Here is a 12,495-nt window from a genome sequence, read left to right as displayed (position 1 = left end):
ACCATGTTATCCATTTGGTTCTCTGACACAGCAATTATGGACAATAATGAAGGTTGGTGCCTGCCATCCAAATCCTGATCATTATCCTTCTTTGTCTGACTAAATCTTTTAGCCTCTGTTGCTACCTCAGCATCATCATCTGTGTCTGAGTCAGAATCCAGTTCTGTCCCTGCTGTCTTTTGGTCCCGACTTCTTGTTTCCACTATGTCCTCACAGTCCACAGAGACCAAAGCCTTGATCACTTCCACTGATTGCTCTAGCGGCTCCTCTGTATCAGCATTCTCGTTCTCCTCTAAGGGCTGTGTGACAGTAATTTCAGACATGGCAGCAGAAGCTTGCATTTCTTCATCTTTTTCCTCTTTCTCTTTGGCTAAGATAAAGTTGCGTTTGCACCCATTTTGCACTTCTGCTAATAGTGTCTTCTGTGTTTCTATGAAGCTCTTAACCTATAAGGTAGAAAACAGTAGGCACAAATAAAACTCTACATCAGAAATGAGCAAAGAGCAAGCTTGCTCACCTGTTCAGGCATTCTATGGAAACAACAGTTCACTAGTCACACAAGTGAATTACAAGCACTGTACTAATTCTGCCAGAGTTTTCTAAAAAGGCTTTACGATTATTTACTGCTCACATGCTGCAAGTTCTGTAACATTGCAGTCTCCCCACTTCTTTCAGTTACATAAAACAACTTTGACTGGAGGAAAACCAATTCCAAAAGGGAGGCTGGAGGAACTGTTGACTGGTCAATTACTGTATTCAGAGGAAACCTGTGACACATAAGCATTTTTTCTGAAGATAAACAGGTTCACTGAATCACACAATGGCACTTCCTTAGCTAAGGACTGTATGCAACAAAATGGGAAAAACCATAGTAGTCAATGGGAAAGAAAACATATATGTGACCATCTCTTGGAAAAGGTGACTAAAATCACCAGAAACAAAAACTGAGGTTTTAATGAATTCTGTTAGAGCAAACAATCTGTAATACAACTGTCCAAACACCATCCTTTTATGTAAAAAAAATAACTAAAGTTACAAAAGTTGAAACATAATCTTTTCAGATCTTTTATTTATTTGTTGCATTTGTATCCCACATTTTCCCACCTCTTTTCCCAGAGATAGTCACTTAATACAATTTTAAATGTTCCCCTCTTTCTAGCATGAAAGGTATGAAAAGGGTCCTAGAGAGGACTGTATTGGACTATAACCCTCAACAGGAGATGCTCTTTAGATCACCGAGTCTGATTTTTAAGATATTCACAATGTATATATGCAGGAGTACAAGGTGAAGGAACCCTTGAAATTTATGGAACAAAGGTTCTTGCCACCATTATGGCAGATGTAGTCCAGTGAAACATGTTGAAATGGTACTTTACTGATTAAGGTAAAATTTGATATTTTAGCAAGAAACCATCCTATTATAATGAATTTCATAAAATAATATACAGACAAGTTACTAAGGCATGGAGCTCACAGCAGTGAATGTCAGAAAAAATGTGACATTACTTGGTTTAGAAACTTAAAAGAAGTGACAATCAGCTGCGTACAACCCATAATAAATAAGGCTGCAAGTTAATCACAGGTAACTATGCGATAATGCATCTAGCAAAACGTTAAAAAATAAAAATAAAAAATCAATCGCGATTAAAGAATTTAATCAGATTGTAGTATCTCCTGTCTTCCCATACGTCTCTTGCTTCCACTCCAGACCCCTGTCCTTAGCATCTACCCTCCTGGTATCCCCATCTCTCCCTTTTTCTAACATTGCCGTGTCCCCATCTTCCCCCCTTTTCCAGCATTAACCCCTGTGTTACCATCTTCCCCCTTTTCCAGAATTACCTCTTTGTCCCCATCTCATCTATTTTTCACCATTGTCCCCATTTCCCCTTCCAGTGGTGCCCCTCTGTGTCCCTATCTCCTCCTCCCCTTTCCAGTAGTGCCCCTCTATGTCCCTATCTCCTCCTCCCCTTTCCAGTAGTGCCTCTGTGTCCCCATCTCCTCCCCCTTTCCAGTAGTGCCCCTCTGTGTCCCTATCCCCCTCCTTTTCAGTAGAACCCCTGTGTCCCCATTCTTCTTTTTCCAGCACTGCCTCGTTGAGTTCCAATGTTCCTACCCTCTCCCTGTCTAGTATTGACTCTGTGTCCTTCTCCCTCCCTGTCCAGCATTTACTCTTTCAGGGCTCCCCATCCTCCTTGGGGCCACATATCTTCCTGGCCTGCTCCCGCGGTCCATCCTCTGGCAGCTCCAATGAGGTTTAATAGACAGGAGACCAAGTAAAAAAATTGAAACCAATTAGGCCAATCTCAGTTTCCCCTTCCCAGTGAAGCCGTCATCGCCATACTCTCAAAACAAAGCAAGCAAACCTATGAGCTGCTGCATCCATGTTGTCCCTCTTTATTGTTGGTAGCATTTGTATTTAATCTCACTTATATTTTCAAACATGCCAATTTGTGCAGTATACAGATGTACACAGAAAAAGTATAATAACGGAATGGTAGAGCAGTAATTTGTTATAAATCGTAATCAGTGTGTCATTTGGAGGGGCTAGTTATAGAGGCACTCTAGCACGTGTTATATTCGTGCAGAGAATTTTTTTTCTCCTGGTAAAGGCCACTAAAACAGACATCATGTTATGAGAATCAGGTGCTCAACATTCAGGGTTTCTATCAGCAAACTGAAGAGTAGCAAATCTCCTGGACCGGATGGTATTCATCCTATATACAAATGAAAAATGAGCTTGCGGAGCTACTGTTAGTGATATGTAATTATCCTTAAAATCGAGTGTGGTACCGGAAGATTGGAGGGTGGCTAATGTAACGCCGATTTTTTAAAAAGGTTCCAGGGGAGATCCAGGAAATTATAGACTGTTGAGTCTGACGTTGGTGCCGGGGAAAATGGTAGAGGCTATTATCAAAAACAAAATTACAGTGCACATTCGCGGTCATGGATTACTGAGACCGAGTCAGCATGGCTTTTGTGTGGGGAAATCTTGCCTGACCAATTTACTTCAATTCTTTGAAGGAGTAAACAAACATGTGGACAAAGGGGAGCCGGTTGATATTGTGTTATCTGGATTTTCAAAAGGCGTTTGACAAGGTACCTCATGAAAGGCTACAGAGGAAATTGGAGGGTCATGAGATAGGAGGAAATGTCCTATTGTGGATTAAAAACTGGTTGAAGGATAGGAAACAGAGAGTGGGGTTAAATGGGCAGTATTCACAATGCAGAAGGGTAGTTAGTGGGGTTCCTCAGGGGTCTGTGCTAGGACCACTGCTTTTTAACATATTTATAAATGATTTAGAGAGTAACTAGCGAGGTAATTAAATTTGCTGATGAAACAAAGTTATTCAAAGTCGTTAACTCGCGACAGGATTGTGAAAAATTACAGAAGGACCTTACGAGATTGGGAGACTGGGCGGCTAAATGGTAGATGAGCAAGTGCAAGGTGATGCATGTGGGTAAAAAGAACCCAAATTATAGCTACGTCATGCACGGTTCCACGTTAGGAGTTACAGACCAAGAAAGGGATCTGGGTGTCGTCGTCGATAATACACTGAAACCTTCTGCTCAGTGTGCTGCTGCGGCTAGGAAAGCGAATAGAATATTGGGTATTATTAGGAAAGGTATGGAAAACAGGTGTGAGGATGTTATAATGCCGTTGTATCGCTCCATGGTGCGACCGCACCTTGAGTACTGTGTTCAATTCTGGTCACCGCATCTCAAGAAAGATATAGTAGAATTGGAAAAGGTGCAGCGAAGGGCGACTAAAATGATAGCGGGGATGGGACGACTTCCCTATCAAGAAAGACTAAGGAGGCTAGGGCTTTTCAGCTTGGAGAAGAGACAGCTGAGGGGAGACATGATAGAGGTATATAAAATATTGAGTGGAGTGGAACAGGTGGAGGTGAAGCATCTGTTCACGCTTTCCAAAAATAGTAGGACTAGGGGGAATGCGATGAAACTACAGTGTAGTAAATTTAAAACAAATCGGAGAAAAATTTCTTCACCCAACGCATAATTAAACTCTGGAATTCATTGCCGGAGAACGTGGTGAAAGCGGTTAGCTTGGCAGAGTTTAAAAAGGGGTTAGACGGTTTCCTAAAGGACAAGTCCATAAACTACTACTAAATGGACTTGGGAAAAATCCACAATGCCAGGAATAACATGAATAGAATGCTTGTACGTTTGGGAAGCTCGCCATATGCCCTTGGCCTGGATTGGACACTGTCATGGACAGGATGCTGGGCTCGATGGACCTTTGGTCTTTTCCCAGTGTGGCATTACTTATGTACTTATCTATTTATTTTATTACATTTATACCCCACATTAAACATGAATTAGGTTGAAACCTGGGAGCATTTTAAATCTTTTTTTTTTTTCTTCCCGTGCTTACATCAAAAGAAAAAGATGGCATGTGCGAACTAGCTCCTTTTGTTTTGTGGATTGCAGAGGTACATTATTAAAATGCACTTGATATTTTTATTACTATTATTTAACAGACAGATATTGAATAATGAGGGCAGAGCTACCTTCATGCAGAAGTCAAAAGTCTGTCTAAATGTGCCAACATTGTCCAGTTCAGCATGCTATTAGCCGCCAAGTTTATACAAAGTTAATTATGTTCAGTGGAAAATAAATGTTGGCTCTGTGTGACTGCTATGTGAATATTCCATCATTGTTTCATTATTGCTACCATGTATTACATATGGGCATTTGCTTTAAACTTTGTTTTAATTTGTTTATCCAGAACCTACATACACGTTTGCTTTTTAAACCCAAAGGTGAATCCTAAGGGTGGTTGAACAATTAGGTATAAACTGTGTTGTTTCTGATTTACTTGTTTTGGAGTGCTTTGGGTCCTCCTGATCTGTACATCTAATGTCTGGAATTTTGGAAGATAGAAATAAGGAAATAAAATTAAAATTTTGGATATACTCTGTAGAAGTTGTTTACTTTTGCAATGATTTCTGAATATGTGGTATCATTAAAGGACAAACTTTGAAATGCCCAGTTGGGTATATAGGCTAATCTCAACTTGTCCTCGCCCTCATCTCATCTATGCAAACGTTCCCGCGATAGCTCCAATCTCATCTCTATCCCCCTCCTCCCCCCTCCTCTCTCCCCTTCTCGTGCGCCCTGTGGAACGCCCACTCGATCTGCAACAAACTTCCCTTTACCCACGATCTCTTCATCTCCCATTCCCTTCAACTGCTTGCCCTAACTGAAACCTGGCTCACCCCTGACAACTCTGCCTCAATCGCAGCCCTATGCCACGGAGGCTATCTTTTCTCCCATTTGCCCCACCCAGCTGGCCGCGGTGGCGACGTCGGGCTACTACTTTCACCCTCCTGCAGTTTTCAACCTCTCCCCCTACCTCAGTCTCACTGCTTCTCATCCTTTAAAGTTCACTCCATCCGTCTATTCCACCCACTGCCACTCAGAGTTGCAGTCATTTACCGCTCCCCCCGATAAATCCCTCCATTCCTTCCTTACCGACTTCGATGCCTGGCTCACCGTTTTTCTCGAGCCCTCATCCCCATCCCTTATTCTTGGTGACTTCAACATTCACACTGATAACCCATCCGACTCATATGTTTCTCAGTTCCTCACTCTTACCTCCTCCTTCAACCTCCAACTGAGCCCCACCACCCCTACTCATAAATCTGGCCACTGTCTTGATCTCGTCCTCTCTTCCACTTGCTCTCCCTCCAATTTCTGCGTTTCAGCTCTTCCTCTCTCTGACCATCACCTAATTACATTCACACTTCAGCACCCTCTCCCTCAATCTCGCCCCACACTAACTACTACGTCCAGAAATCTCCAGGCTGTTGACCCCCCCACCTTATCCTCATGTATCTCTGATCTCCTCCCTTCCATCTTGTCCTCCAAATCTGTTGACAAAGCTGTCTCCACTTACAATGCCACTCTCTCCTCTGCTCTTGACACCCTTGCACCGTCCATCTCCCGTCCCACAAGGCGTACCAATCCCCAGCCCTGGCTGACCCCTTGCACCCGATACCTTCGCTCCTGCGCCCGTTCGGCTGAACGCCTCTGGAGGAAATCTCGCGCCCATACTGACTTCATTCACTTCAAATTCATGCTATCCTCCTTCCAATCCTCCCTATTCCTCGCTAAACAGGACTATTACACCCAATTGACTAATTCCCTCAGCTCTAACCCTCATCGTCTCTTCGCCACCCTCAACTCCCTCCTCAAACTGCCCTCCGCTCCCACTCCCCCCTCACTCTCTCCGCAATCTCTGGCCGACTACTTCCGTGACAAGGTCCAGAAGATCAACCTTGAATTCACCACTAAACCTTCTCCTCCTCTTCATCCTATAACCCACTCTCTCAACCAACCTACCCAGGCCTCCTTCTCCTCTTTTCCTGCTATCACCGAAGAGGAAACCACCCATCTCCTCTCCTCCTCGAAATCCACCACCTGTTCCTCAGACCCCATCCCCACCAACTTACTTAACACCATCACTCCTACTATCACCCCCACCATCTGTCATATCCTCAACCTCTCTCTCTCCACTGCAACTGTCCCAGACACCTTCAAGCATGCCGTGGTCACACCACTCCTCAAAAAACATCACTTGACCCTACCTGTCCCTCCAACTACCGCCCCATTTCCTTCCTACCCTTCCTCTCCAAGATACTTGAACGCGCCATTCACAGCACTGCATTGATTTCCTCTCCTCTCATGCCATCCTCGATCTGCTTCAATCCGGCTTTCGCCCCCTACACTCGACAGAAACAGCACTATCTAAAGTCTGAAATGACCTGTTCCTCGCCAAATCTAAAGGTCACTTTTCAATCCTCATCCTCCTCGACCTATCTGCCACTTTTGACACTGTCAATCACAACCTACTTCTTGACACACTGTCCTCCTTTGGGTTCCAGGGCTCTGTCCTCTCCTGGTTCTCTTATCTCTCCCATCGTACCTTCAGAGTACACTCTCATGGCTCATCCTCCTCCCCTATCCCGCTGTCTGTTGGAGTTCCCCAGGGATCTGTCCTTGGGCCCCTTCTTTTTTCAATCTACACCTCTTCCTTAGGCTCCCTAATCTCTTCTCATGGTTTCCACTATCATCTTTATGCTGATGACACCCAGCTTTATCTCTCCACACCAGAAATCACTGCGGAAACCCAGGCCAAAGTACTGGCCTGCTTATCCGACATTGCTGCCTGGATGTCCAACCGTCACCTGAAACTAAACATGGCCAAGACGGAACTTATTGTGTTCCCAGCCAAACCCACTTCTCCTCTCCCTTCACTCTCTATCTCAATTGATAACACCCTCATCGTCCCCGTCTCATCTGCCCGCAACCTTGGTGTCATCTTCGACTCCTCCCTCTCCTTCTCTGAGCATATCCAGCAGATAGCCAAGACCTGTCGCTTCTTCCTCTATAACATTAGCAAAATTCGCCCCCTCCTCTCCGAGCACACCACTCGAACTCTCATCCACTCTCTCATTACCTCTCGCCTTGAATACTGCAACCTACTCCTCACCGGCCTCCCACTTAGCCATCTAGCCCCCCTTCAGTCCATCCAGAACTCAGCCGCACGTCTTATCTTCCGCCTCACCCGATATACTCATATCACCCCTCTCCTCAAGTCACTTCACTGGCTTCCGATCAGATACCGCATACAGTTCAAGCTTCTCACCTACAAATGCACTCGATCTGCAGCCCCTCCTTACCTCTCTACTCTCATCTCCCCTTATGTCCCCACCCGTAACCTCCGCTCTCTAGACAAATCCCTCCTTTCAGTACCCTTCTCCACCACCGCCAACTCTAGGCTTCGCCCTTTCTGCCTCGCTTCACCCCATGCTTGGAACAAACTCCCTGAGCCCATACGCCGGGCCCCCTCCCTACCCATCTTCAAATCATTGCTCAAAGCCCACCTCTTCAATGTCGCCTTCGGCACCTAATCACTACATCTCTTCTCAGGAAATCTTAACTACCCCAACTTGACATTTCGTCCTTTAGATTGTAAGCTCTTCTGAGCAGGGACTGTCCTTATTTGTTAATTTGTACAGCGCTGCGTAACCCTAGTAGCACTCTAGAAATGTTAAGTAGTAGTAGTAGTAACTTAGTTAAATGTTTCAGACATATCGATCTATTTGCTCCCATGATATAAATGAATTCTATTATTTTGTCTCACAGTATTTTCAATTGTAAACCACACTGAACCCGAGTTTAATTTCAATATATTCTATCATCTTTATAACACCAGGCTTACCAAGGCAGAGTACAACAATAGTTAAGATGAACTCATCAGGAAACAGGATATCCTCAATGAAATCTTGGCCATCTGTAGCTCACTTCTACTCCTCTATTAAACCTCCTTGGCCAGCTTTTTCTCCTTTCTCCCTCCCTCCCCCCCCCCCCCCCGAGTCTTGCATCTTTTGCCCTCTGTCTCTTCTGCCTTCTGTCTCCCATCTGCATCATCATTTTTACTGCCCTGAAGCATTCTCCCTCAGCACCGGCGATTCACAGTCAGCCTTCTGCCAGCGTCGGGGCCTCTTCTCAGGCGCGTCCCAGACTCCCGCCTTCTCTAACGCAACTTCCTCTTTTCCGTAGGTCGGGGTGGGACATGCCTGAGGAGAGGCTCCGGCGATGTTGGCAGAAGGCTGACTGTGAATCGCTGGTGCCGAGGGAGAACGCATCAGGGCCGTAAAAATGACGACGCAGACGGGAGACAGCGGGCAGAGACAGAAAGAGAAGATGCAAGACACGGTGGAAGGCGGCAGAAAATGTTACTGGCATGTGTGGCACACAAGTGCCATTTTTTCTAAAATCTGTTTGGGGGAGCAACCACTCCCCCTGCGCCCCCCCTAGCTATGCCACTGGTCGCAGTCTAACAAATCTCCTCAATGGAAGTTGATTTCAAATGGGCTACCGATGTGGCCATGGCTCTGACACTGCGACTGTGACATGGCCCTTCAGAGTCAGCCCAGAAATAAGCAGTGGATTTTCCTCGTCCTTTTTAATAATGGTCTATGGACTTTTCCTTTAGGAAGCCGTCCAAATGTTTTAAAATCCCGCTAAACTAACCACCTTTACCACATTCTCTGGCAACGAATTCCAGAGTTTAATTACACGTTGAGTGAAGAAACATTTTCTCAGATTTGTTTTAAATTTACTACTTTGTAACTTCATTCCATGCCCCCTATTCCTAGTATTTTTGGAAACAAATGATTCACGTCTACCCGTTCCACTCCACTCATTATCTTATAGACATCTCCCTTCTTGTAATTTTTCCACAATCCTCTTGTGATTTAACAACTTTGAATAACTTTGTGTCATCAGCAAATTTAATTACCTCACTAGTTACTCCCATCTCTAGACCATTTATGTTAAAAAGCAGCGGTCCCAGCACAGACCCCTGGGGAACCCCACTAACTACCCTTTGAAGAGTTATGCTAGCCCTAGATCTCAGTAAAATACAGGCCAATGGCTCAGGCTAAAGAGCTAGGCCTCTCTTAGAAATCAAAAATCATCTCTGATACAAAATATATTTCACTGCAGCTCAAGCTGAAAAGAGTTCCCAGAGAGCTAGGCTTGTAAAAATCAGTGATCACCTTTGACACAGTTATATTTCACTGTAGCAAGTGCTGAGCTGGCAAGGGAGGGAGCATTTGCTCTGGGATTGGCACCTGCAAGACGTCATGAGCAAGAGTTGCTATGGTTATGTAGAGATAGTACTAGGTCAGCTGCACCCCGGGTGAGAACATCCAAAGGGGGGGCTAGAGGAAGGTTTGGGAACATATGAAGTCATTCTGATCAACTGATAAGGGCAAAGAGCCCTGGTGACAAAGTTGGGGTCCACTGAAATGAATAGGGCCAAAATTGTATATAAGCAGCAGTCTGAGAGGTATTAAATCAGAAGGGAGAAGGAAGGCTACAAGTGAAGTCTTCAGAAGGTTGGAGAGAGAGACTTGTAGTGAACTGCTGTACCATCATATGAATACCTGCTTGCCTGTACCATCTTTGGGTGAGATGACAATGCTAATAAACTATATTACTCTATCTACTGAATACTACTACTACTACTACTACTATTTGACATTTCTATAGCGCTACTAGGGTTACGCAGCGCTGTACAATATAACATAGAAGGACAGTCCCTGCTCGAAGAGCTTACAATCTAATGGACAAATGTACAGACATCAAGTAGTGGCAGTCAAATTGGAGCAGTCTAAGGTTAGGTGCCGAAGGCAACATTGAAGAGGTGGGCTTTTAGCAAGGATTTGAAGATGGGTAGGGAGGGGGGCTTGGCGTAGGGCCACAGGAAGTTGATTCCACGCAAAGGGTGAGGCGAGGCAGAATGGGCGGAGCCTGGAGTTGGCGGTGGTGGAGAAGGGTGCTGAAAGGAGGGATTTGTCCTGTGAGCGGAGGTTTCGGGCGGGAACGTAAGGGGAGATGAGGGTGGAGAGGTAATGAGGGGCTGCAGACTGAGTGCATTTGTAGGTGAGAAGGAGAAGCTTGAACTGAATGCGGTATCTAATCAGAAGCCAGTGAAGCGACCTGAGGAGGGGGGTAGTATGAGTGTATCGGTTCAGGCGGAATATAAGACGAGCAGCAGAGTTCTGGATGGATTGAAGTGGGGATAGATGGCTAAGTGGGAGGCCAGTGAGGAGAAGGTTCCAGTAGTCAAGGCGAGAGGTAATGAGGGCGTGGATGAGAGTTCGGGTGGTGTGTTCAGAGAGGAAAGGGCGAATTTTGCTGATGTTAAAGAGGAAGAAGCGACAGGTCTTGGCTGTCTGCTGGATATGCGCAGAGAAGGAGAGGGAGGAGTCGAAGATGACTCCAAGGTTGCGGGCAGATGAGACGGGGAGGATGAAGGTGTTATCAACTGAGATCGAGAGAGGAAGAAGAGGAGAGGTGGGCTTTGGTGGAAAGACTATAAGCTCGGTCTTGGACATGTTCAGTTTCAGGTGACGGTTGGACATCCATGCAGCAATGTCAGACAAGCAGGCCGATACCTTGGTCTGGGTCTCCACAGTGATGTCTGGTGTGGAGAGATACAACTGGGTGTCATCAGCATAAAGATGATAGTGGAAACCATGAGATGAGATCAGTGAGCCCAGGGAAGAGGTGTAGATTGAAAAAAGAAGGGGTCCAAGGACAGATCCCTGGGGAACTCCTACAGAGAGTGGGATGGGGGTGGAGGAAGAACCGTGAGAGTGTACTCTGAAGGTACGATGGGAGAGATAGGAGGAGAACCAAGAGAGGACAGAGCCCTGGAACCCAAATGAGGACAGTGTGGCAAGAAGTAAATCGTGATTGACAGTGTCAAACGCAGCGGATAGATCAAGGAGGATAAGGATGGAGTAGTGGCCTCTGGACTTGGCAAGAAACAGGTCATTACAGACCTTAGAGAGTGCTGTTTCTGTCGAGTGTAGAGGGCGAAAACCGGATTGAAGTGGATCGAGGATGGCCTGAGAGGAGAGGAAGTTGAGGCAGCGGCTGTGAACGGTGCGTTCAAGTAGTTTGGAGAGGAAGGGTAGGAGGGAGATGGGGCGGTAGTTGGAGGGACAGGTAGGGTCAAGTGATGGTTTTTTGAGGAGAGGTGTGACAACGGCGTGCTTGAAGGTGTCAGGGACAGTTGCAGTGGATAGAGATAAGTTGAGGATATGACAGATGGAGGGGGTGACAGTATGAGAGATGGTGTTAAGTAAGTTGGTGGGGATGGATCAGAGGAACAAGTTGTGCATTTCGAGGAGGAAAGAAGGCGGGCAGTTTCCTCTTCGGAGATATCAGGGAAGGAGGAGAAGGAGTTGGTTGGTTGGTTGATAGAGAGGGTTGAAGAGAGAAGAGGAGGAGGTGGCTTGGTAGTGAATTCAAGGTTGATCTTTTGCACTTTGTCATGGAAGTAGTCAGCCAGTGATTGAGGACAGAGTGAGGGGGGAGTGGGAGCGGAGGGTACTTTGAGGAGGGAGTTAAGGGTGGCGAAGAGACGACGAGGGTTGGAGCTGAGAGAATTGGTCAATTGGGTGTAGTAGTCCTGTTTGGCAAGGAATAGGGAGGACTGGAAGGAGGACAGCATGAATTTGTAATGAAGGAAGTCTGAATAGGTGTGAGATTTCCTCCAGAGACGTTCAGCAGATCTGGCGCAGGAGCGAAGGTAACAGATGCAAGGGGTCAGCCAGGGCTGGGGATTAGTACGTCTTGTGGGACGGGAGATGGATGGTGCGAGGGTGTCCAGAGCAGAGGAGAGAGTGGCATTGTAAGCGGAGACCGCTTCGTCGACAGACTCGGAGGACATAATGGAGGGGAGGAGATTAGGAATACTAGAGGATAAGGTGGGAGGGTCAATGGCCTGGAGATTCCTGGAAGTAGTGGTTAATGTTGGGCGGGGCTGGGGGGGGGTGAAGGAGTGTGAAAGTGATCATGTGATGATCAGAGAGAGGAAGAACTGAGGTGTGGAAATTGGAAGTTGAGTTGGAAAAGGAGAGGACAAGGTCAAGACAATGGCCATCCCGGTGA

At 46.1% G+C, this 12,495-nt stretch overlaps 1 protein-coding gene across 1 annotated transcript in view; it reads right to left on the bottom strand.

The window, feature by feature from the left end:
* PPP1R37 (protein phosphatase 1 regulatory subunit 37) overlaps window positions 1-12,495 on the bottom strand; it is a 1,040,147-nt gene that overhangs the window by 214,057 nt on the left and 813,595 nt on the right. The window contains 1 exon segment of the mRNA XM_030217605.1: window positions 2-446. Within this exon segment, the coding sequence (XP_030073465.1) occupies window positions 2-446 (445 nt within the window).

The sequence above is a fragment of the Microcaecilia unicolor genome, chromosome 11 (genome assembly GCF_901765095.1).
Source record: "Microcaecilia unicolor chromosome 11, aMicUni1.1, whole genome shotgun sequence".
Lineage (NCBI taxonomy): Eukaryota > Metazoa > Chordata > Amphibia > Gymnophiona > Siphonopidae > Microcaecilia > Microcaecilia unicolor.
Note: the sequence above shows the minus strand (reverse complement) of the source record. Positions and strands in the feature narration are given on the sequence as shown.